We start from the raw sequence: 23,404 nt of genomic DNA, 5'->3' as shown, positions 1-23,404 counted from the left end.
ACATCTGAAAACCATTCTGTCTGTTCAGTCTCCACCTATCCAGTTAAATTATGTGCATTCTTGTCAAAGTATGTACGATGGCCCTGCAACAACAGCATTAGATCAGGTACTTCCTCTAGGACTGAAGCTGGCAACTGAAATAGCAAGAAGAGCCATTTTTTAAAATGTGGTTTAAAAAAAAATTCAGGAGCTACAATGCATGTGAATAGGAGACGGTTCTTAATAATGTCAAACCATACTTTTTGTAACCTCTATTTTAAGAACAGTGCACACACAATGATTTGTAATGATACATGTTTACTGCAGGACATTCACAGGCTTTTTACATATTCAATTTGCTCACATTTTATGTGTGTGTTTGTACCGTCTAATCTGTTTTGTGAGTGACTTTCACTCACAAACCTACTTTAATTATGCCAATTTTACTGCAAGTTTAATTTCAGTTCTCTTTGGTAAAAAGTCCTACCCTTCACAGCAGGAATGCTACCAGCCTTCTTTTCCTTTTCAAAATCAAGACTTTATTAGCAACATGGTCAAAACACAGCTACCGTATCACATCCACAATGCAATGCACAAAAAATGGGGAGTTACCCAACATTGAGATCACACATTGTTTGCTATTTAGATATGAGTTGTTCATTGTTGGGCATTTAGATGTTCACCATTTATTGAAAATGATCAGATTTTTTTTTTTAAATTTTCAGTTATAGTGTTGGGAGCCACAAAGAAGTTCTTAAAGAGCTACTTGCAGCTCTAGAGCTGCAGGTTGCAGACCCCTGCTCTAGGGTGTCTGGAGCAGGAAACAGTACACTTTGTTCCTTGTTCCAGAAATGATCATGTAAAGGATCAGATACTGTGGTCCAGTGATTTTATACACTGAAAAAAACATTGTAAAGTGTCTCCTTTAAATATAAGCTTTGGGCTATATTTTTGCTGTTTCTGTTTGTTTAGAGAATGTAGGTAATTGCTCTATTTCTACCATAATTTAGTTCAGAAATTCCTTTTGCATTCTCCAGCCAATCATAAAAACAGCACCTGCAACCCAATGGTCATCTGCCAACTGCACATTTGTCTCATAGTTTCTTTGTGCTCAGTCGTATTAATCTGTAGCCACTTGCTGTCTTTTGTCTTGTATTTAGCTTATAAGCACTTTGGGTAATGGACTGTCTTTTCGTTCTGTGCTTACATAATAATCAGATCCTGGGCCAGAACTCGAGCTTTTTGGTATTACTGCAATGGGGGATGCTGGAACAAGTTGCATTGTGGGGGTGCTGTGAGCACCCACAACCACAACACAGATGAATAATAATAAATTACATTTCCCAAAAGTTCATGGGCTGAAAGTTCATGCTGCCATCCCACGTATAAGAAGTCTGGAACTGCAGCTTTCAATGACTGAGACTTTGTATGACAAATTCAAAATTTACAATAAATATAATAAGTTCCCTTAGAAACACATCAGTAATTACATTCTATATTAGCCCCTTGGAATCATCCATAACATAAATTGTAGTTATCCAATTGTTTACTTCCCCCAGAAAGAGCAAACCATTTCTAAGCTCTGAAAAGGTAAACAGTTTTTTAAATGTTTCTTTTACTCTTGAAAGGGTAACACTTGCATGTTTCAGGAGTATTCCAGGAGACAACAAAACCAAAAGAAAATCTACTGGCAAGCAAAAAGAATATAACATTCACATGTACCTCTGTGTATATATTGCCAGTGATCTGGTTTTCATGTCACATGCATTTCTGCTCCCTTATCCACTCAGTCATCAGATGAAATATTTTAAGCCAGCATTTAAATACAAACTAATGATAATTTCCTAACCGGTTAAACATTTCTAATCCTCTCCAGACTTTTTAAAGGAGCAGTCATATTCCTTTCTTTGTGCTCTCTCCCTTATACAGTGGCACAGGAGGCTGCCAATTGTCAGTGCCCTCCACTTGTGTTTTGACTTGTGAATGTTGCCATTGATTTTGCTGTGGGTTAGCGAATAACCTTTCTTTGATACCCTAGCAGTTTCAGCAGTTCAGTGCATGTGACATATTCCCAGTCTACAAATCATACCTTTTTCAAGCAAGTTAATTCAGAACATTTAAGTCTCGTAAAAATAATTTCCCATAACAGGAACAAATTTTGCTCCTAGATTCAGTTTTGCTGTGCTGAATTTGAGTCCATGATGGTACATTTTACTGCTAAGCTATGAAACTCTAAAGTAAGGGTTTACATGGAAAATCTGGCAGGCATTAATCATTGTAATATGCAAATACACTACTACAATAATACATGGGCTGATCCCAAGGGGATTTTGATTTGAATAAGAAGTTCAGAATCAGTCCCTTCAAAACCACTGAAATTTTATAAAAAGTAGATGGGAAGTGTAGTTGTAATACAAATTAACAGTGTGTTCCAGTGGATTCCTATGCACCCAAAGGGCTCTGCAAATGGCGTGCATGTTTCTTGGGCTTGAAGGGTGTCAATTGCACTTGCCCTTGTCATTGAGTAGAGTTATTGCCATGTGTGTCATAGCAAGGTGTTCTGCCTCTTTCTCAGCATGGTACCACATATTAATTATTGGAAGTTAGCAACCACAACCACCACCAGTTCCCAGTTTTAGTTTTTTTTAACTGTTACCTTCCCCATTAGTTTTTGCAGTGGGAGGATTCTGTAACATGATCAAGACATTTTTTCACCAATATAATCGGAAAAGTACAAATACAACTATATTCACAAATACTAAGCAGAAACGTCATCATACCATCAACTGACGTACTAGGGAAAATGGATGGACTGTGATTGTCTTTCACACTTATTTTCAACCCTCATGGAAGTGGAAGAAGCCAAGCACTGTTGGGTAGAGAAACATCCAAAGCTGTCTTTACTGATAATTTGTTAGTTTGGCAACACCATAAACAAGCACACTTAGTCACATTTCTTTTTTAAAAATGTTGTTTAAACTGAAGTTGGCAATACATGTTTTTAGAGCTGAGTGAACCCCCTTTAGTTTCTTCATATGTACATACATTTACACACTCCAGGTTTATTAAGAAAGAGGGCAAACACAGAAGGGACTTTAAGGATAAGACGTAATATATCTGCAACAGATACTTGCTTTGGATGTCTTAAGCAAAAGGGTACTATAGAGCTTTTAAAAGCCAGTATTCCTGTATTACTACAATGGATATAATGAATTCATTAACTCTTTATACAATAATCAAGAGTGAACACGACTAATAGTAAACACTATTTGTACTTATAATCATGCAGCCACTTTTCTTTAAATAAATATTATAGGATATAAATCAGAAAGCCTGTTAAAACTGCAAAATTAAAAAATTTCAGTTTATTGCTTCCTTCGTGGGACAATTTCCTAATCAAATTGAATCTTCTTTTCACAAATGATCACAATCAATCATCTCAGTTCCAGTAAGCCCCCTAAAGAGATACAAAAAATCACATTTAATAATATAATAATAAATTATACTTTGCACTGACATATAATATTCCACTAAAAGATCTAAAAATAATTATACATTTTAATTCAACATCCTCATAAAGTTAGGAAATGATATCATTTTTTAAATATAGGGAAACAGAGAGGATGACTTATTCAGGACAACTGAAAAAGGCAACATCAAAACCTGAAATGAAAACCAGGGGCGACATCTTGGCCTGGTGATATTATCACCACTTAATGTGATATTTAGAAATCACTTTGCACACAAGGTACTTGATAGAAATGTTCAATTCAGTGACCAGTTCCACTGCCTCTGCATAACTGAACATGGGCTTCCGCAGCACTGCCCCCAGATTTCCTGTCGGTGAAGATGTGTCACATCTTCATTTCTCAGCTAAATTTAATGATAACACTTAAATAACACGCTACAACACACAATTCCAAAATTCAAAACCCACCTGCAAACAAAACGTTCAGTTAATCTTTGAGGTACCTTGCACCGTTTCCTGGACTTGTGGAACTCTTCCTTGAAATATCAGTACTTCTGCTGCCAAGAATTGGTAATTTGTCTTGGTGATGTTATGTCCTGGCATTTGACTGTCTCAACCTATCATATTATCTCAGGTCACAAGCTTGGCACAGAGCCTGGGTACATGGTGTGGTGGCCTGCTTTGAAGCCCACACTGGTCTATTATCACCAGGCATGCTAATGGGGGTGGGGATGTACAAAGGGGACAATTGCCCCACGGGCCTGGCCTTTCAAGCGGGAGTGGAGCTCTGGCCACTGCTGCTACTTCAGCAGAGTTGGCAGCCAAAGCTGAAGGCCCCTTTGAAGTGCCAATAGAGCTGCTCCATGTGGCTGTGGGGTGCCCAGCACTGTGCTCCCGGCCTTTGTAAGGGCAACCACACTCGACCCTGACCTTTCCACCCTTGGCCCTGGAGCCAGGCTCCCCCTCCCACTTTGCCCCACAATGGCTGTCAGCCCTGCTGGTTGTCACCGCTAATGCTACCTGTTCTAGTTAGATTCACGCTAGCTAGGATAGGCTTGCCTTTGTACATCTTTTGCTATGTTGATAAACTATTATAGCAGTCAAATTTTATAGTCTCACTTTCTTTCTATAGTCTCAGGTGAAAAATCTTCCTCATACGTTTTGTATTTATGTGAAGTGCAGAACAACTCGAATGTTCTAATACAGTTTCATAGTAAATTATTTGTGCCTAACTGAAAATAGCTAAATGCATCAACTGCATTGGAACATGCTAGCATCAGAAAAAAGGCTAACTTCTGAATGGCTTCCTTATGGTTGGCTCCCATTGGCTGCAAACGCAAAGCGAAGTTCTGTCTGAATTTTTTTCCACCATTCAGCTCTGATGGAGCTTTTAGCTGTTCCATTTTTCTACTCAGGCTATCTTCTTTAATGTCTATTGAGTCATGGGCTGTGTTTACACTACAGCATAATTTCAAAGGAGCTATTTCAAAGTCTAACTTCAAAGTAACCAACTTAAAAAATGCACATCCACACACACAAAAGCGGATCGAATTCACCATCCACTACTTTAAAGTAGCAGCCCAGCACTTCCAAAGGAAGCGTCTACACCCCCATGGCCCCTATTCTGAAGTAAGAGGCTAGGAAACACCATGGACGGAGGTCACATGGCTGACAAGCCCTTCAGGGGCCCACACCCAGCCACTCCTTTAAAAGGCCCCTCCCAACATGCACACCCTGCACATGCTCAGGGCTGCCAGGCTGTACACAGCACAGCACACCCTCAGCACAGAGCTGAGCCACAGCAGAGACCCTTATGGATCCTCAGCAGCTCCCGGAAGGGGATTTCCTCCAGGCTGTGGCCAGCCTGCTGCGTGTGCTGCTGGTGGCCATCCTCTAGCAGCAATGCAGGGCCAGCCACATAGGCCCCCTCTTACAGGCCCCCTCCTACAGGCCCTCTGCTACCCCAGTGATCCGGTGACGCTGGGGCTTTCCCACAAGCACCAGCTGGTGGGACCGCTTCATGCTGGGGGACTGGGACGATGACCGGTGACTGCGCAACTTCAGGATGACCATGGAGACATTCATTCAAGGAGCTCTGTCACTGGCTCATCCCAGCCCTCCAGCCCTGGGACACCAGGATTCGGCCCGCAATCCCCATGCGCAAGAAGGTAGCCATTGCCCTGTGGAAACTGGCCACCCCAGACAGCCACTGCTCCATCAGACATCAGTTCGGGGTGAGCAAGGCCACCATCAGGGCAGTTGTGATGGAGGTAAGCCAATCCAGGGCCATGCACCCACCATGGAGGGAGGCAGCTGGCAAGGGGTGGTCCCTGAGGCCGGGGAGGGTGGCCCTGCACAGAGATGGGTACCACCCAGCTACACACTCATGGATGCATGTCTTGCACCCTATGCAGGTTGTCTGGGCAATCAATACTCTTCTCCTCCGCCAGGTGGTTACCATCGGGGACTTGGATATCGCCCTTGCTGACTTCATGGACCTGGGCTTCCTGAACTGTTTCAGCCCACTGGGCGGCACACACATCACCATCCAGACTCTGGACCACAGCACAGGTGCTTTTGTGAACAGATAAGTGTACCACTTTGTGGTTCTCCAGGCCCTTGTCAACATCTGGAGCCTGTTCATGGACGTGTGTGGGATGGTTGGGCAGGGCCCATGACACCCAGGTGTTTCAGAACTCATGGCTTGGCCACTGAATGCAGAAGGGCACCTACTTCCCCCTGTTGGAGCTCCCAGTAGGACACATCACCACACCCCCCTGCATCATGATCGATGCTGTGTACCCCCTGTACCCAGGAATCATGAGGCCCCAAACAGGACATACCAACCTATCCCAGGACATGTTCAATACACACCTGAACCAGGCCAGGAACACAGTTGAGCGGGCATTCAGGCGGTTGAAGGGGTGATCTAGATGCCTCCTCATGAGGCTGGAGGTTAGCCTCCCAAACATGCCCGCAGTGGTTGCAGACTGCTGTGTTCTCCACAGTATTGTCGAGAGCAAAAGGGAGCCCTTCACCCAGGGATGGGCTGCTGAGCCTGCTGGCAGGTACTAGCAGCCACCTGCAGCCCTGTGCTGCTGGGTGCACAGTGAGAGGTGCGTGTCAGGGAGGCCCTGAGGGAAGCCTTCACCTGAGGCCTGTAGTGACTCTCCCCCAGCCAACTCCTGACCACAACCCCCCACCCCGCACTCTGACCTCTCCCCCGCCCCAAAATAAGGATGCAGAAGTAGGGGTGGAACTTAAACTTCCCTATTGTAAATAAAACTTGCATGTGAAAAACCTCTAAACAACACTAGTACCTACAACTATGTACAAGGCAGGGAACTATGTACAAGAGGATGGGGCAGGGGGACTGGGGGAGGGAACCAACTTGGAGGAGAGGGATGGTGTGGGTGAGGACTCATTCAGTCACTGGGATGGAGAACTGGGAGCTGTGGTGGCCGCGGGAACTCCTACCACCCCGAGTGCAGGGACCCCATCAGGGCTGGGGTGGGGCCAGGACAATGGGAAGGTAGGGGCACTGGTGAGGGACAGAGGCCTCAGGGTCAGCAGGAGGCATGGGGGGATGGGTGAGCCAGTGGGGAAAGAGAGGCCTGCTCGCCCTGGGTAGCACTTGCCACCAGCCACTGGCCAAGTGCCAGGCAGGTGGTAGGCGGGCAGGAGCAGAGCCCCAAGGTTGGTGGCTGCCCTGAGAGTATTGGGGGGGGGCGGTGCTGAGGGGCAGGCTGGTGAGGGAGTGGGAGGTTGGGTGAGGCAGGTGGCCGCAGCCCGGATCTGGGCTTCCAGGCTGTCAGCCACCCACACCCACACCTCCTGCTCCATCGCCAGCCAGTCCTGGAGCACTGCGGTCATCTCCTGCAGGACAGCTCTGTTGGCAGCTGCCGCCTTGTCCCCTGTTGCCAGCGGTGCCCGGTACATCGGATACAGAATCAGGTGGGGTGGCTGATTTCCGGCCCGCTGTGGCTGCTGGCTGGTCCTGGACAGAGCTGGAACGTCTCCTGGACAGTGGACCTGTGGAGAGAGAATTAGACAGGGGGACAGCCTGTGAGTCTTGTGTCCTGACTCTGGAGCCTGGGACACCCACTCCACTAGCCCCTACGCTGCTCCCGTGCTATCAAATGTCCTGGGGGTCTTCCTGGCATCCTGGGAGCAGGGGGTTCCTGCATAGCGAGGGTTGGACTGGCTCCGGTATCCCCTCCTTCCCCCGGTATGTGGACTGTGGGGCTGTACAGGGGTGGGTGCTGAGTGTCACGTGGGTGTGTGGCCCCCTGCCCATCCCCAGGCCCCGAGCGATCCTGAATGCCCCTTACCTACCGGCTGGTACCTCCATGAACTCTGGTGATGCCTGGCTGGAGATGTCCCAGAGGGGAGGGCATCCTCATTCCTGGCCTCTGTTGCTTGGTCCCCCGGGTGGGTGCTGGTGGCACCTGAGGGTCCTGGCTCCTCCTTGGTGATTGCCTCCAACTCCTCCTCAGTCTCTGTGGTGGGGGCAGCAATGTCCAGGAAGTGCTCTGGGGGTTGCACCTCCTTTGGCCCCCCAGGAGGCAGTGGAGCTCTTTATAATGGGGGCACCAGGTGGGCAGTGCCCCGATCGGCTGGCAGCATCTCGGGCTTGGCCGTAGGTCTGTCGGAGCTCCTTGACTTTTGTGCACACTTGCTCGCCACACCTTGTGGGGTGCCCCCAGCCAGTAACACCCCTGGCCAGCCGCTCATATGCGTCAGCGTTCTGTCACCATGCACCAGTCTGTGGCAGGACCTCCTCTTCCCCCTGCAGCATGAGGAGGTCCTGGACTTCCTCCTCCGTCCAGGAGAAGCCCCTTTTGTGCTTTTGCTGGCTGGGCTGCAGGGACCCCTGGCTGGGCTCACTGGTGGGCTCCTGGCTGGCCGACATGGCTGGCTGGGGGTGACTGTCACCGTGGTGTGGTAGTGGAGTGGTTGTGCAGCAGGAAGCTTGTGCTCCCCCTGCTTGTAGCACGTTCTCAGCTTCCTGCCTGGGGTTGCTGGGTTCCCCTCTCCCCCCGACTTGCGCAAAAATTTGAACTACTTGAGGGTTTACTATATCCAACATACATATGTGTTTTTCTTAACTGCTGAGCAGTCAGTTAAGCAGCATGCATTCAAATATGCCGTAGCTCAAATGGTAGCTTGTGAGTTCCAGAGAACTGATTCCAGAATTATCTCTTCCTTGTTTTCAATGTCTAAATTTACTTATAAGACAGCTGAATTACAATAAACACTTTATAGTATGACTCATACATGTTAAACAATTATCTAATCGCCACAAGAATATTATGATTTCAAATGGGAGGGAAGGTAGCACATACCATTGATGACAGAAGAGCAAATAATCCGTGAGACAGTACAAGTTGAACCTATCTAGTCCAGCAACATCCATGGTCCGGCATGATTTTAGTTAGCTGTATGAACACTTATCATGGGTGTGGCCAAGTTTCCCAGGATCCCATAAAGTTTGTTTACAGACACCAGCCTGGCTTTCAGTGTTCTGACATTTAGCTGTAATTTACCCCTAAATGTCACCAAAGTGTCCAGTAAGCAGTGGAAGTGTTGGTAGTGCTGCTAGACAATACTGAGCGCCCATGGTTTGGCAAATTCTCTCATTCAGCACCAGTCAGGTCCCGAAGGTGCCAGTCTAGAGGTTCAACCTATATTTGCATTAAATGGTGCTTCACATTAGGAAACATTTTGAGAAGTCCTCACTTGGAATATATAATGTGCAATATCATTTTTTTCCCCATTAGTGCTGAATTCTTAAGATCCCAGTTGAAGACCTGGCCCTAACATGCTGACTACTGCACATAGTACCGTGGAAAGGAGAAACAAGAGGTGAGAGTTTTGACAAGTAAGGACTATTTTCACCAGCTCAGTTAATTATTAAACACTTTGATGCAGTGGAATACAAAGGTGTTCTTTCAAGAAGCGGTGTTCTACTTGGAATGTCAATATATACGGGGTTACACAGGGCAGGTGCTTTTTGTCATCAGTACCCGGTACGTTTAACACTGAATCCAAAGGAAAGTATAGAATCCTACAATTGTAGGACTGGTAGGGGCCTCAAGGGGTCTTCTAGTTCAGTCATCTGACTTAAAAAAAAAAATCCAAAACTGTGGCTTTTAATCTCTGCAAGTACTGTGTGGTTGAAAAGAATGAAGCAAGGGTCTTCGGTGGCAGTGGCAGAAGCACGCATGGGTAGACAAAGACTTTAAGAACTCAGGAAATGTACACAGAAGTAGTCACTACTCCATCATTTTCCAAGGTGCAGCATGCTCTCTCCACAGAATTCTGCCCACCAAATCTGCACTGCACTGCTCATGCTAGACTGCCCTGGTCCTTTGCATCAGGGGTATGTCTACACTATAGAGTTATTCCACAATAGCTTATTTCGGAGTTACTATTCCAAAATAAGATATTCTGGAATAATGCATCCAAACTACAGGAATATCCCAAAACAAGCAAAACGTATTCTGAAATGGTGTGTCCACACACAATAGAGCTTATTTCAGATTAGAGTCCCTGGAAGCACATAAAAGATAGGCACTTGCAACGAATGTTCTATGTCTACGCAGCAGTGTTATTCCAGAATAAGCTATTCCAGAACAGCTCATTTCAAAATAGCCCCTATGCCGTGTCTATGCAGCCCCTATTCTGAAATATCTATTTTGGAATTGGTGCTATTCCTCGTAGAATAAGGTTTACAGAATTCAAAATAAGCCATCCACTATTCCAAAATCATTTTGAAATAGTGGTTTTGCTGTGTAGACATACCCCAGAAATGAATGGACCAGGACTGTATGTAGGGTGCCAGAAGCACCTTGTAATGGTCTTAACTCTCCCTTACTTCCTCTGCAGTCACATTTGATTTGTCAGATTTGGTATGCAGCAATTTTGATCAAGATTCAGTGTTAGAACTTCATATTAGAAAAGGTATTCAGAAGATACCATCTTATATAAGGGGCACACTAATAAATCTGTAAATGGTTCTCTAAAAGTAGTCTGTGAGTCTAGTTCATAAATCTATGTTAGAATCTCTCCAGACATAGCTAAAACTCTCACACAACTCAAAACACATGATGATTAGGAACAATGCTACCAAGGAGTTTACCCTGAAATAGGCTGCAAATTACAACTGCTAAATTAATATGCATGCAACTTCAGCCACTCATGGAAACAGGAAAAAAAAACAAAAAAAAACGCATGGTGGGTGGGAGTGAATGTATAAGAAAAATGTTAGGAAGAGGTAAAGCTTATTTTAGTTTCCCTGGTACTACTGACATCTAATGGTAAAATATAGTAATGTTCAACAAGTGTTCAAGCTTTTAAACAGATATGTGTAATACGTTCAATTGCTACTACTAAATTAAATGATATGAGCATTTACAGTTTAATCATCTTTGTTTCTAAGAAACACATTAAAAGACAAAACACAGATTTAATTCACTCTTCCTTATTATTTTACAACTGGCTGAAAAATACTTCTGTTTTCTAGATGTTTTGAAGACTCACTAATGAGGATTATATTGCTTTCTACATAAATTATTAATTCCTGTAATTTTAGTACTGTGTATCTATCAAAGCCAAATGAAAATTAATATTTTTTAAGTTAGAATTTTAAAATGTGCTCTTTGTTTCCCTAGAGGATACCCTTATGATGTTCTGATTTTAAGGGTTGTATGATGCATTATCCTCCAGAACAAACAGGATTGGACAGTGACACTTCCTCTTTCATGGCACCAAGGCTCAGGTGTTGGGAGGGCTGGGAGTAAATCAGTTCTACTTGTGAAGTATAGTTCTTCAAAACTGGTTTGTTTACAATACTTACAGAGTAGGCCCTCAGGATTTCCTTAAATGAAAAATAAAACACACGCACAAAAAAATACATTTCCTATCTTCCACTGAATTTCCCTTATAAAGAAAAACAGCTCTTTACCTAGGACAAGCCTTTTTTCCTGGCTTTACACAGCTTTTTCACAACTTTTCTTTCCTTCCCTCCTACCTTCTTTCTCATTGGAAGAGGCTTTGATAATTAGCTTTAGGTGTCCATAATTAACCTTAGGTAACCTCTTTCTTTTAATAGAAAACAGGGCTTTAACTAGTCTGACACACCTGCACTCTTCCAGATTATCAGGTGTGACTTTAGAGAGACAAGGTGGGTGAGCTAACATCTTTTATTTAGCCAACTTATGTTGCTCAGAGTGACAAGACACAACTCTGACTTTGTCTTCATAGACATATTCAGTCTTCAAGTGAAATAAATGTGGAGGGATTAAGATTTGAGGAATTTACATTCCTGGTTTGAGATTTAAACTATTAGGATAACAGTATACTGTACTGCATCATGAAAACATGCAAGTCAGTTTTAGCAGATGTTTCTATCTATTAGGCTATGTCTACACTACAGAGATCTTTTGAAAGACGCTCTTCCGGAAGATCTCTTCTGAAAGACCTTCTTTCAAAAGAGTGTGTCCACAAACCAAGAAGCAGATCAAAAGAGTGATCTGCTCTTTTGAAAGAGAGCATCTACACAGCCCCCGCTCTTTAGAAAGAACAGGCCAGGGATCGAAAATGAAGACTGTTTTTTCAAAAGAAGGGCCCTGTGGAGCGTCTATACACCTTTTCTTTCTAAACAAGCTTTCAAAAGGGGGCACTCTTCCTGAAATGGGAAAGGAAGAGTGCTTTCAAAAGGAGCACCACATTCTTTCGATTTACTTTCCAAAGAATGTTTTTTGTGCGTAGACACTCCCTGGGCTCTTTCGAAAGAGCCCCCTTCTTTCAAATAATCTTTCGAAAGAACTTACTAGTGTAGACGCAGCCTTAGTGTGAAGTTAAAATAGTCTCCCCACTCCCATCACACCCCTGATATGAAGTGTCAGACAGGACTAATTTTTCAATTTAAAGAATCTGCACTTGGGCTGGTAAAATGGAAATGGAACCTAATGCCGGACTAAACACTGTACAGAATTCACTCACATTCTTCTAGTTTGCTAGTGATAATTTTTCTGCATTCTAATTTGGTCAAGATAGCTATGTCAATGTTTTTAAAATTATTTGAGGTTTCGCCAGTCTTACTGGTTGATATCTGTCATCAAGATTACTGTATGAGATTTGTAAATAGACAGGAATGCATCTTCCTTTGACTAGCTCAATTGTTTATTGGCCATTACCTGATTACTAGATGTTTGATTTTGTCTTCACTTTGTTTCAGGACCCTGAGTTTCTGTTTGATGTGATGTTTCCACCTGAACAGAGCCTGGATGAGATGCTTCTGTTTGCCCAGCAGGCTGACCAGATGCTTTTGGCTGATCAAACGCAGCTAACCTCTTTCCAACCACCTCACGAATCAATGCTGAAATGACAAGCGTAGTTACAACAGGGCAGCGAAGAATTTTTTACAGGTAAAAGAATGCAATATTTGGAGATGGTTTTATACATTAGTATGTTATTGATTGACTAACAGGGCAACAGTGGAATACAATAGTAAATGCAGAAAATTTTACCTGAGGAGTAAAAGCACTTCCTAAGATTGTGATACCTGCTTAGCCAAACTGGACCTAGTTACCCCAAAGCAATTATTTTAAAAGATTCTGTTCAATTGTTTTATTATTCCCCTTCTCTTACCTTTGTTCGTCCATTACTGCTGGAGCAGGTCACTATAACAAGAATCAGTGCGAGTCAGTGGTCAGAGACCCCTAGCATCATTTTCATTAAAACTCTAGATAATTATGAAGGCAAGGGATCCCTCCAAAACAAGAAGAATCTAATACATTGTATTTTTGGAGAGTAGCATAGAGATCACTTTCACTGAAACAAAGCAGCAGCAAAATATTATATTGTTTACTCTTAAAGATCAATAAATACTACAAAGTGTGAAATCACACTTTAAGAAAACTGAGTAATAAACATGACAAAGGTAGTCCCAAATTAACCCCAAAAGTTTGTATTTTTAAAACAATACAGAAAATGGAATATAGAGATGCAAATAACAGGGCCATGGTTAAGACTAAGTTGAGTTTTGCACTAAAAGCAGGGATTCACCCTCTCTGTTATGTATCCTCCCCAAATGCAGCACTTATTCTTGGAGTACAGATTAAATTTTCTTTAAATATAGAATATATCTATTAATTAATTTCCAAGTAAGATTAATTTAAAAAAATCAACTCCTGAGAATTAAAGAACTTAATTTGAGCTTTTGTTATTGTCTTAAATGGTCTCTGGCATTATCTACACAAAAACTGGCAGACAGTGATTTTTAGTAGATCTGGTGCAATGGGTAATTTTTCAAAACAAGGGACCCACTAAATACAGAAGGCAGTAAAGAAAAACTAGGGCAATGCAAATGAATAGAGAGGGCAGGCAGGCAGGCAAAGTAACTGTAAATTGGTTGGCATGCTCCAGCTGTTTTGCACTGCAGTAGGGTGATGCTGAGCAGTCAGAACACATTGGTGTAGCTGGCCCTAAAAGTTAAAAGCAGCCCTTTTTTATTTTTAAGATAGCTACTACATATCTTCAAGCCCTTATTATATCACATGAGAACATTCTGTCTGGGTTAATTGTTCAGCATTCATGGATTAACTTTTTGATTTAAAAAAAATCCCCAGAGAAAATTTCATAGGAAGGAGGTAAGTTTAAGAACTACATATCAGTAATTCAGAATAAAATACATAAGATGAAAGTTATAATTATCAAAGAAATGAGGACAATATCAGCAATTGGCAATCTTGCTGAGGCGAGTGCCAAAATTTGACCTTTTGACCTCTATTTATGGCCCAAGCGCTGATGGTACTTTTTAAAGTCACTAATAGTCCTACTTACAATTGGCAGACTCACCTTCTTGTGACCCCAGCATTGTTTTATCAAGGATTAGTTTAAAAGAATAAAGGACTGTTTCTTGCAGGGATCCAAAATGTTTTTTCCGCCCCACAATTACACAAAAATGCTGACTCTGGCCCCATACCATGGGCTATTTTATAATATACTAGGACTTATTAGAATATTGTTTAGTACAAAAATTGGTTAAGGTAAAGCTAAGCAGGACTCAAGTGTCCCTGTATAAACTGGGGTCCCAAAGGAAGTTCTTTAGATCCAGCTCCAGGACACAGCCCCAAGATCAGAGCTGCCAGCTCTCAACACCCTACCTTACTGACCCTATAAACCTGCATAAGGTAAGGTTACTCCAGGAATGGGGTAAGGATGGTTGCCCTTGTGTGTGTGTGAGTAATAGAGAATGCTGTGCAGGTAACAGACCCAGAGAGGCTGGTGAAGGACACATGCAGGAGAAGGTCCTCTGTTTGCAAACCAAAGCCCTGAACAGCAACAGAAGGCCCTGGATGGCCCCAGGTGATCCTGGCCCAGCCCAAAGACAGCTCATAAGTGATAAGGAGGCACAGACAGGGAAACATGCAGGGTTTAGGTTTTTTGTGCAGCTCTGTTTATTTCCCATGGGAAAAAGCAAGGTGCAATCATGTGTTAGATCCCTGGGCGAAGTGCCTGTGCATTCCATGAACCTACCCCCCCACATGTGCCCTTCTAGAGGCAACCCAGGAGCTTCACCCTTTGGCTGGAGTTCTGGAGAGGGTTTGCTTTAGCTATGGGGGACCAAAGGAGTCAGCACTGTTCCTAGGGGCTGGGCTGGAGATGGTGCCAGGCAGATCTGTGTCCAGGGTGCCCTGAAACAGTAGCAGTGCCTGGACTCCTTTCCGTTACAAGGATTAAAACGCAGGAGCGTGGGACCCCACTTTGCAGTCTGATGAGTGCTTGACTGGGTCTGTGCACAGCCCTATGTAATGCCTGCTGACTCACCCCTGGCCTGGACACAAGGCAGAACTGGGGGCTTTGAGCTCTTGGCCCCTGTTAGGAGGTGACTGGCCGTGCAGTTGCTCTGCCTGGGGCATACTTTCCCCACAGCAGTGAAATGCAGAATCAGGGCTTCTGAGCCCTGACCCTGCACTCTGGTGGTGGCTGGCTGCAGCTCTGGTGGGGGGGGTCCTGGCTCTGGTCCCGTGCTCCAGTGGGGGCCCGGCTGCAGCTCTGGCCCCAAGGCCTGGCTGCAGACCCAGTGGAAAGTTGGCTGCAGCTCCAGCAAGAGACCCAGTTCCAGCCCCATAGAGGGGGTCCACCTGCGGCCTGGCTGCAGCACTGGCAGGGGCCCAGCTCTGGCATGGCACTCCAGCATGGACCCCAGCCAAGCCCTGTGCTCTTGCAGGGGTCCCAGCCCTGCACTGCAGCAGGGGCTCTGTGGCGGAGGCTCTGGCTCCTGCCCTGTGCTGTGGTTTGGGCTCTGTGGCAGAAGTTAACATGCTGCATGGGGGAAGGAGAGGTGAGGCTGAGTTCCAGCCACATGCCACTCTAAATTGGCTTGTGTGTCAAGAGTGGCATGTGTGCCTGGTCTATATTATACAGTCAGAAAATTCAGAGTTCAGACAATATTTTAAGAATCCAAAGTTAAGGTACAGAAATGCAGTTTGGGCACTCAGGCAACCTTCTGAAGTTTGACCTGCAATGACACCATAAGGAAGAGATACATGCCAAAAAGGCTGAATGTGTATTTAAAATAATTTTAATCTAATCTGGGACACACACACTGATATGCATTAATTATAACTGTATGACTATAGCATGGTTTAACATTGGTGGTTTAACTCCCGCCTGAAAAAGGTAGACATTTTTAAAAATACTGTTTAGCACTGATGAGCCAGTTAAGAATTACAGACTGGTTCATTTACCTGATTAACTACTGTTTTAGTTCAGAGGAAAGTACAGTAACATCGAGTGATAAGGAGTCAAGCAGATGTCTCTCTGAAAAATCTGATTAAGCCTGTTCCAGACCACCATATTGTTTTCATCTAAAATTAACAGTGGAAGGTTACTAGCCACATGACATTTTAGCCAATCATGATAGTGTTGCTACGTGGCTGGGATAAATTATATATGTAAGACCGTTGGCCTTTTGTAATATACAAGTGACCTTAAACAATATATATGCTTTTCAATTTGAGGAACAAAATAAACTTCTGTTTGTTCAACAGAAGATGAACTACAATCATAGTTTGCGGTCTGTGAAATAATTGAGGACTATAAATTATGTAAATAAAAAGAAAAAAACAATTCATATTCATTAACTACATCACTTCTGCTTAACGTAACAGGAACATCTGTCACTTGATATTTCTATTCTTTGCCCTGGAATAATAATTAGGAAACAGCAGCAAAAAGTGGATCTGGGAATTATCCAACAATAAGAAGGCTAAAGAAAAAAAAAACCCCAGTAAAATACCATCCAATTGGAAAAGTGTAACTGTTGTTAAAATGCCATCTGCTTCTTTATTTCACAATAACCCTGTAGTGTTGAGTGAAAAAAAATTAAGCAAGATACATTATATGCCAGGACTATGTAACTTACTGTCAAGCACTGCCCTTCCCAGAATCTTCTTCTCCAACGTCTTATCTACTTTTTCTATCACCCATGGAAGGAATTCTTTCTCCACATCTGGAAGATTTAAAGAGAGAAAGCAAGATAAAGTATTTTTATTAATGATGTATTATAGGATCTTAGGGTTTATTTCTGACTTCATGTATGGTTGTTCCACATTGCTGAATGAAGACTGTGCATTAAAGACACTTGTCCTGTAAATATTTAGTTTGATAAGAAATTGAGTCTCCTCAGTTGCCACTGACTTCAGTGGTTATTGAGAGTGCTCAGCCCCTTGTTTAATCAGACCCCGAGTTGGAACTGAAAAATTGAATTTAATTAGGAGAAAACAAGGTTAAGCATTTTAAGATAGTAAATGCTTTGCTTTTAATTTGAATATCTCCTGGTCTCTGTCCTGTCCGTTTGATTCTCTGTGTCCAATATTCGCCTCTTATCCTGGTAATTCCAACATTATCCTATTTTAACAAGGCAACACTGCTTCCTGCTGTATTTGCAGGATATAAACAAATGACCACAAAGCAGCTTAAAAATACACTGAGAGGACATGACAGAAGTTTTTGGTCAGAAATGTAAAGAATGTGCTTGCGACAAAACGGAATGATGTGGCATCGACTTGCATTTGTGGAGGGACTGATGGAGATAAGAGGGACAAAGGAACACAGGCTCTGCTTGTGCCAATGACTGATGCTGTGTTCAAACTTAGGTACATTCTGGAATCATGCAATGTCACTATGTTCCACATGATGTTTCAGTGCAATATAATATTTGCATGTAATAGTCATTGTAAGTGAGCTACTGTGATTCACTGCAGTGACCTAAAGATGAAGGGTTTCATGAATTATTATAAATTACTTGAGCCTTCCAGGTCTATCTGCTGCAGTCCCTCTTCAAATGGTCCAGTCTGTCTTTTTGGGTGATTGTACTACCAGCTTTCACTTAGGAAGAAGGGACTGCAGTTTTGTTTACAGCTGGCTTTCACATGCACTCAATTAAACAAGATGGCATGGAATTATAATGCCTCTACTACATTATAGTTGTAAAAATCATGAGGCAGCCATTTATAACATGATTGAAAGCCCACCCCCCTGGCTCGTCATTGTTTTAATACTTTTGCTTTTGCCAGTATAGGCAGAAACAAACTGTCACGACCATATTAAGAAAATCATACTACATCTCTGATCTTGTCAGGCCTGTGATACAACTACAGCAAGACGTGGTGCTCACATAGACAGACCAAACCAAGTTATAACACGATGTTGGCCCTGAGTCAGATACCTGCCTACTGGTATGGTAAATAATGCAGATGGCACCTTAGGCAGCAATGTGTGAAAGATACACAGCATGAACTGAGGAGAGTGACATCTGTAACATACAATGACTCTGCTGACATTGGTGGAAAAACAACTGTGTACTTTTAAAACACCTGTCTTCCTCAAGGCCAATAATTTCAGTGCACTAAATGTTACTCTTTCAAGGATCTAAAAATATCAGACTTTGAAGCCATTGATTTGCATAAATGCTATTTTCTTTCTAACAAACTCAAACTTTCCATACCAGAGAAACAAGTCACTTTAGATTTTAAAAAAATATGCATACTTGATTATTTTTCTAATAACATACCTCTTTGTGTAGTGTCTACTTTGACTGGCAACAAGGTTTGTTCTGATTGCAGTGCCCTGGAAACTAGTTATTTTTTAAAATGTCATGTACCTGGAGTTGGCTGAAACTAGTAGCTACTTGGCTAACCTTTTCAATGTCATAATCACTGAGCTTCTAGAGTGAGTCACGCTGCCAGAAAGGGACTATTGTTAGTATGTTCTCTTTTGTGGAGTTTTTAGTACTCATGGAAGTTGCCAGACTGATAGTCATTGAGTCTGAGTCTTCCATGTGGTTGAAGGGCACAGCAAAGGTCCAGCAGTGCCATATCCACATATCACAGAAGCCAAGTTTAGTGCCACCCCCAAACACATGTAAGAGTAGGTGCTGGGAAAAGCAAGAGCCTATCCAGAGCATCCTTTTAGAAGGAGAACTGAGGAGGAAGTTCAATGCAACAGTGAGGAATCAAGGAGCTAAAATAGCGTTGGGCACACTAATGGCAAAGGGTGATTACTGGGGTAAATTTAGCAGTTCCTTTCCCCACACTGTTTTCTCAGTCTTTACTCCTGGTTATCAATTCTGCTTGCTGTTCTCTGCTTGGCCCCTGACGTTCTGTGCCTTCTGCCCGTTTGATCTGCAAAATCCTTGTTCCGAATGATTCCTCCCTTCTTCTGATAATGTTTAACAGCATCAAGTGATCCAACAACATCTATGTGGGTGAAACCAGGTAATCGCTATGCTCTGGAGTGAACTCAGTCAGAAAAATGATAAAAGACAAAAGCACCTTATCACCTGTGGGTGAAAGCTTTTCAAAAAGCAGTCACTCCATATTTGATCTTTTAATACACGTCCTCAAGGGGAAGTAGCATAATCACCTTCAGAAACAAATATGAGAACTGAAACTCATAACTCAAGCAGACACCAAAAACCATAGACTCCACAAGGACAGTGGTTTTATGGCTCATTACAAGACCACACAGCCTGCTACCCTTAATTGCCTGCTACAAACTCCTTTCTTATGCACAACAATCTAACTCTTAATTGCCCACTTAATTTCAATGAATTACCCTTATGCTTAACAGTCTGTCCCAACTCGTATTTTGCTCATAATTCTGATTTCCTCCCCCAGACCTGAAGAAACTACCTGTGTAGCTTAAAAGCTTGTAACTTCCACCAACAGAAGTTGGTTTGATAATAAGTTTTAGCTCACTTTGTCTCTCTCATATCCTGGGACCAGCATAGCTACAGCAATGCAGCAAATAATCTTTCACAGTGTTTTTAAATGATTCTCAAAAAAAATCTGAGTATCTCACTTTCACACCTACAGCTCAGACCTATGTTAGTCTATGCCATATTAGCTTTCATTTTTCATTTAAATTAAGTTGTAAGTTTTCAATGCACCGAATTTAGCTCTTTCCAATAAAACATAATTATTAGCTACTGATGACATAAATATGATTAAGTGGCATATAAGTGATTAGCAATGTTTTAAAACTGACTTTAAAAAATACCAATATGCGTAATCACAAAGGTAAATAGTGAATCAAATTTAATTTTGTTTACATTTGGACAACTAAAACTAAATGATAGAAGATTATAAACTTCTAGTTATTGGGAATTTTATGATTGTTTTAAGTGTTAGATTACCTGCTTCCTGTAAAGAAAAAAAATAGTACAAACCTCTTTCTACAGGATCATAGAAATAGCCACTCTCACGAAGATTACTGAAGACTGAAGGAATGAGATCAGCCAGGTAATGCTGAGCAAATGCCCTTGCTGCAATTTTCTCTGAAGTCTCCTTCTGCTTTTGAAGCAATTTTGCCTGTTGATTTTTGCGACGCTCCTGTCAAAAAATGTTATATATAAAAATTTCAGCCTTTTAGCTGTTATTTCCAAAATTTTTAAACAAATGGCATAATAAAGCATGAACTTTTAAAACGTGCAACAGGCATAGAAACTGGGAGAGGTCAATTGCTTCTTGGATAAATACACATAACTCAGATGTCTGCTTGTGTGTGCACAAGCCTTTCTGATGGACAAAAATATTTTTAAAATTGAGGAGATTGTATTCAGAATTGCGGAAGACCCCAAACTGCATTACTGACAGACATTTCAGCAAAACAGATTCCTTTATTTTATTTTATTTACTTCATGCCCTTTTCTGCTGCAGTATGTCAGCAGCACTTGGCTGATGACGTGAGAATCCCTCTTGCTGATAAAGCAGGGAATTAGCTTTCGCGTGGGGAAAGGTAAATTTGATTTTACTGAACACGGATTTTCTAAAGTTTTTAACATTCTCATTTTCTCTTTTATTCAGTATAAAATAACAATACTGAAAGACAAATAAAACTGTTGATTTGTAAACAAAAACAGTCACTGTGTTCACTATTGGTGAGTGCTTCTGAAGGGAAGAACTGCAGGCAGAAAGCCCAGAAGAAAGTGCTGGGTAAGCCCAGTTAGTCCACAGGCTGCTGTGGCTGAGGACTTTGTTTAAGAGTGGGAGAACTGTGGATTTCCATCCAAGAGATAGTAAGGACACAAGATTTGACACAGGTGGCGCACTCAGGGGCTATGTCTACACTAGAGTGATCTGTCACCAGAAGATATCTTCCAACAAAACTTCTGTCGACAGAAAACATCCACACCCAAAAGCAGATTGCTCTGTCAATCTGCTCTGTTGACAGACAGTGGTCAGACTGCCTGGCTGCTCTGTTGTCAGAACGGCCAACTGGAAGCCCTTTGTTTTTAAAAAATGCTTATTGCTGAGAAATTAAAATTATTACGGTGGCTGGGCACTTTAATATACCTCACTTGAAACATACAGATCATACACATTCAGGCTTTTGTGTATTATGATGTTGGATGTTTTCTTTCTTATTTTAGAGCATTGCAAGCATTCATTTAAGAGGTATCTTTGTGGAAATCTGAAGTTAACTGCTTGACTAATTATTTTATCAGATACACAAGGTAAAATGTTGTCAGGTTCTGTAATATATACCAGGTACATTTCTGTGAAGTAGTTACATCCCAGTTGGAATATCAGAACTTTACAGAAACTACAACATTTTGTGGATGTATGGAAATTACTAAAAATGCAACAATAAGAGCATCATTTAAACTTATTTTAGGTTTTGTCTTTGTCTTCCAGGGGTGTAAAGCCAAATGACTACAATCTTGCGGAAGACAAAGATCAGGACATTCAATCTACACGACCCTGGACAGCTCTATCCCATCAATACCTTTTCCTCTCTGCGTCGCCTCTCTTCCTCCTCAAGGCGTTGTACTTCAGCAAGCTCAGCATTGCGTAGTTCTTCATATGCATACTGATGTGCACGCAGATTGGCCAGCTCCTCTTCTTCCATGACTTCTAGCAAAGCTTGTTCAATGGTTTTTCCAACCAAAACTTCTAGCATTGGTTTTACTTCAATGTCAAAGTCAAATAGCTGACAATGAAATTAAAAGCAAATTAAACAGACATGACTGTATTCAGGTCTCATTCACTTTAAAGTCTTACCAAGATGAACAGAAATGCTTACATCTACAATAGTTGGTGAGATCACTAGTGTCTAACACAGGCTGGGAAGACAGTTTTGTGCAGTTGCAATGTTACCAACTGTGACAGGGAATGTATGAATTTCTGAACTCAGAATGGGGTAAGCAGAGAAAGAAAAGCATCTGGGAGGTGAGCAGTACCTGATCATATGGAGAATTTAGGTTATGTCACATATTTTAAAAAGCACTCCTCCAGTCCTAAGAGATGAGTATGATAAGGATTAAATAACACTACAAATGACTATTGATAGTTCTGTCATTCTCTCCTCTCCTCTAACGGCAATTCCTGCCACCTCAGCAGTTCAGCCTCCCTCTCTTTGTTTGAGACCCTTTCAAACTCCCCTCTCTTTAAGAAGCATCCATAGCAACATGAAAGAGGCCTATGTCTGTCTGGTGGGCCCAATCAACAGACCAGTTCAAAACACAGTCACTTTGGGGGTTTCCAGTCAGAGATAGAGGACTGCACCCAAACCATACTCACATGCACATCCCTAGTCCACTCATGCTGAATTTTATGAATGTTTTAATTTTTACTGCAATGAAGCAAAACAGCTGCATTTGGGGAGAGACATTTTCCTTAACACTATCGTTATCCTCACAGTAAACTACTCCAGACATTATGTTGATATTTTAATCTCTCAAAAAAGAGTAGTTCCACCACATTTCTGAAATGTTTCTTCATAGAATTAAACTCTTCATTTTTTATCACAAATTTATTTTCTAAATAAGAAATCTTGCTATAGTTGCAAACAGAAATTTGTATTTGTACCTCTCCTTCTTCTACCTGTGTGGCCACATCTCTCCCTGTTTTGGCTGGGATGAAGAGTGGAGTAGGTGGTCTATCCAAAAAAGCATCTGTTTGACACTCCACATCAACCTCTATTATGCGGTCACCAAGCTCTTCCAGATACAACTCTGTGAAGCAATAACACGATGAACACTGTATGTAGAATTCTTGTTTTGTGCTAAAAGCCAACGTGGCAAACTAATTGTTAACAAGGTAAATTTTCATATCAAATTAATGTACAATAAAATGATTACTATGAAGTTAAAGACTCAAAGTAATATTTAAACCCATTTTTCTGTGTAGGCCGGGTTAGACAATAATTTTTGATAAGGTGTCCACTCCAAGATTTTGGTAAGTTATCAAGAGCCTCAATTTTCTATGGAGGGAGTATGGGATCTGGCTGGAGAAGGAAGCTCAGGGCATGGGACTGGGGTGCTGGATAGGATGTGGAGTCTGACAGGAAGTTTGAGTGAAACAGGAGGTTGTGACTTGAGACAGAGCATTAGGGTCCAGGAGGGGCTATTTCTACAGGAGAGAGTTCTGGACTGGGGGAGGG

The 23,404-nt window shown here is 42.3% G+C and overlaps 1 protein-coding gene across 1 annotated transcript in view; it reads right to left on the bottom strand.

Moving 5' to 3' along the window:
* Window positions 1-299: 299 nt before the first annotated feature.
* RSPH3 (radial spoke head 3) overlaps window positions 300-23,404 on the bottom strand; it is a 28,182-nt gene continuing 5,077 nt past the window's right edge. The window contains exons 4-9 of the mRNA XM_074990296.1: window positions 22,831-22,976; window positions 21,749-21,952; window positions 20,190-20,352; window positions 16,884-16,970; window positions 12,649-12,830; window positions 300-3,436 (exon numbers count right to left, since the gene is read on the bottom strand). Of these exons, the coding sequence (XP_074846397.1) occupies window positions 12,676-12,830; window positions 16,884-16,970; window positions 20,190-20,352; window positions 21,749-21,952; window positions 22,831-22,976 (755 nt within the window). The 3' untranslated portion in view covers window positions 300-3,436; window positions 12,649-12,675. The remainder of the gene's footprint in view (window positions 3,437-12,648; window positions 12,831-16,883; window positions 16,971-20,189; window positions 20,353-21,748; window positions 21,953-22,830; window positions 22,977-23,404) is intronic.

This window comes from Carettochelys insculpta, chromosome 3, assembly GCF_033958435.1.
Source record: "Carettochelys insculpta isolate YL-2023 chromosome 3, ASM3395843v1, whole genome shotgun sequence".
In the NCBI taxonomy this organism is placed as follows: Eukaryota; Metazoa; Chordata; order Testudines; family Carettochelyidae; genus Carettochelys; species Carettochelys insculpta.
Note: the sequence above shows the minus strand (reverse complement) of the source record. Positions and strands in the feature narration are given on the sequence as shown.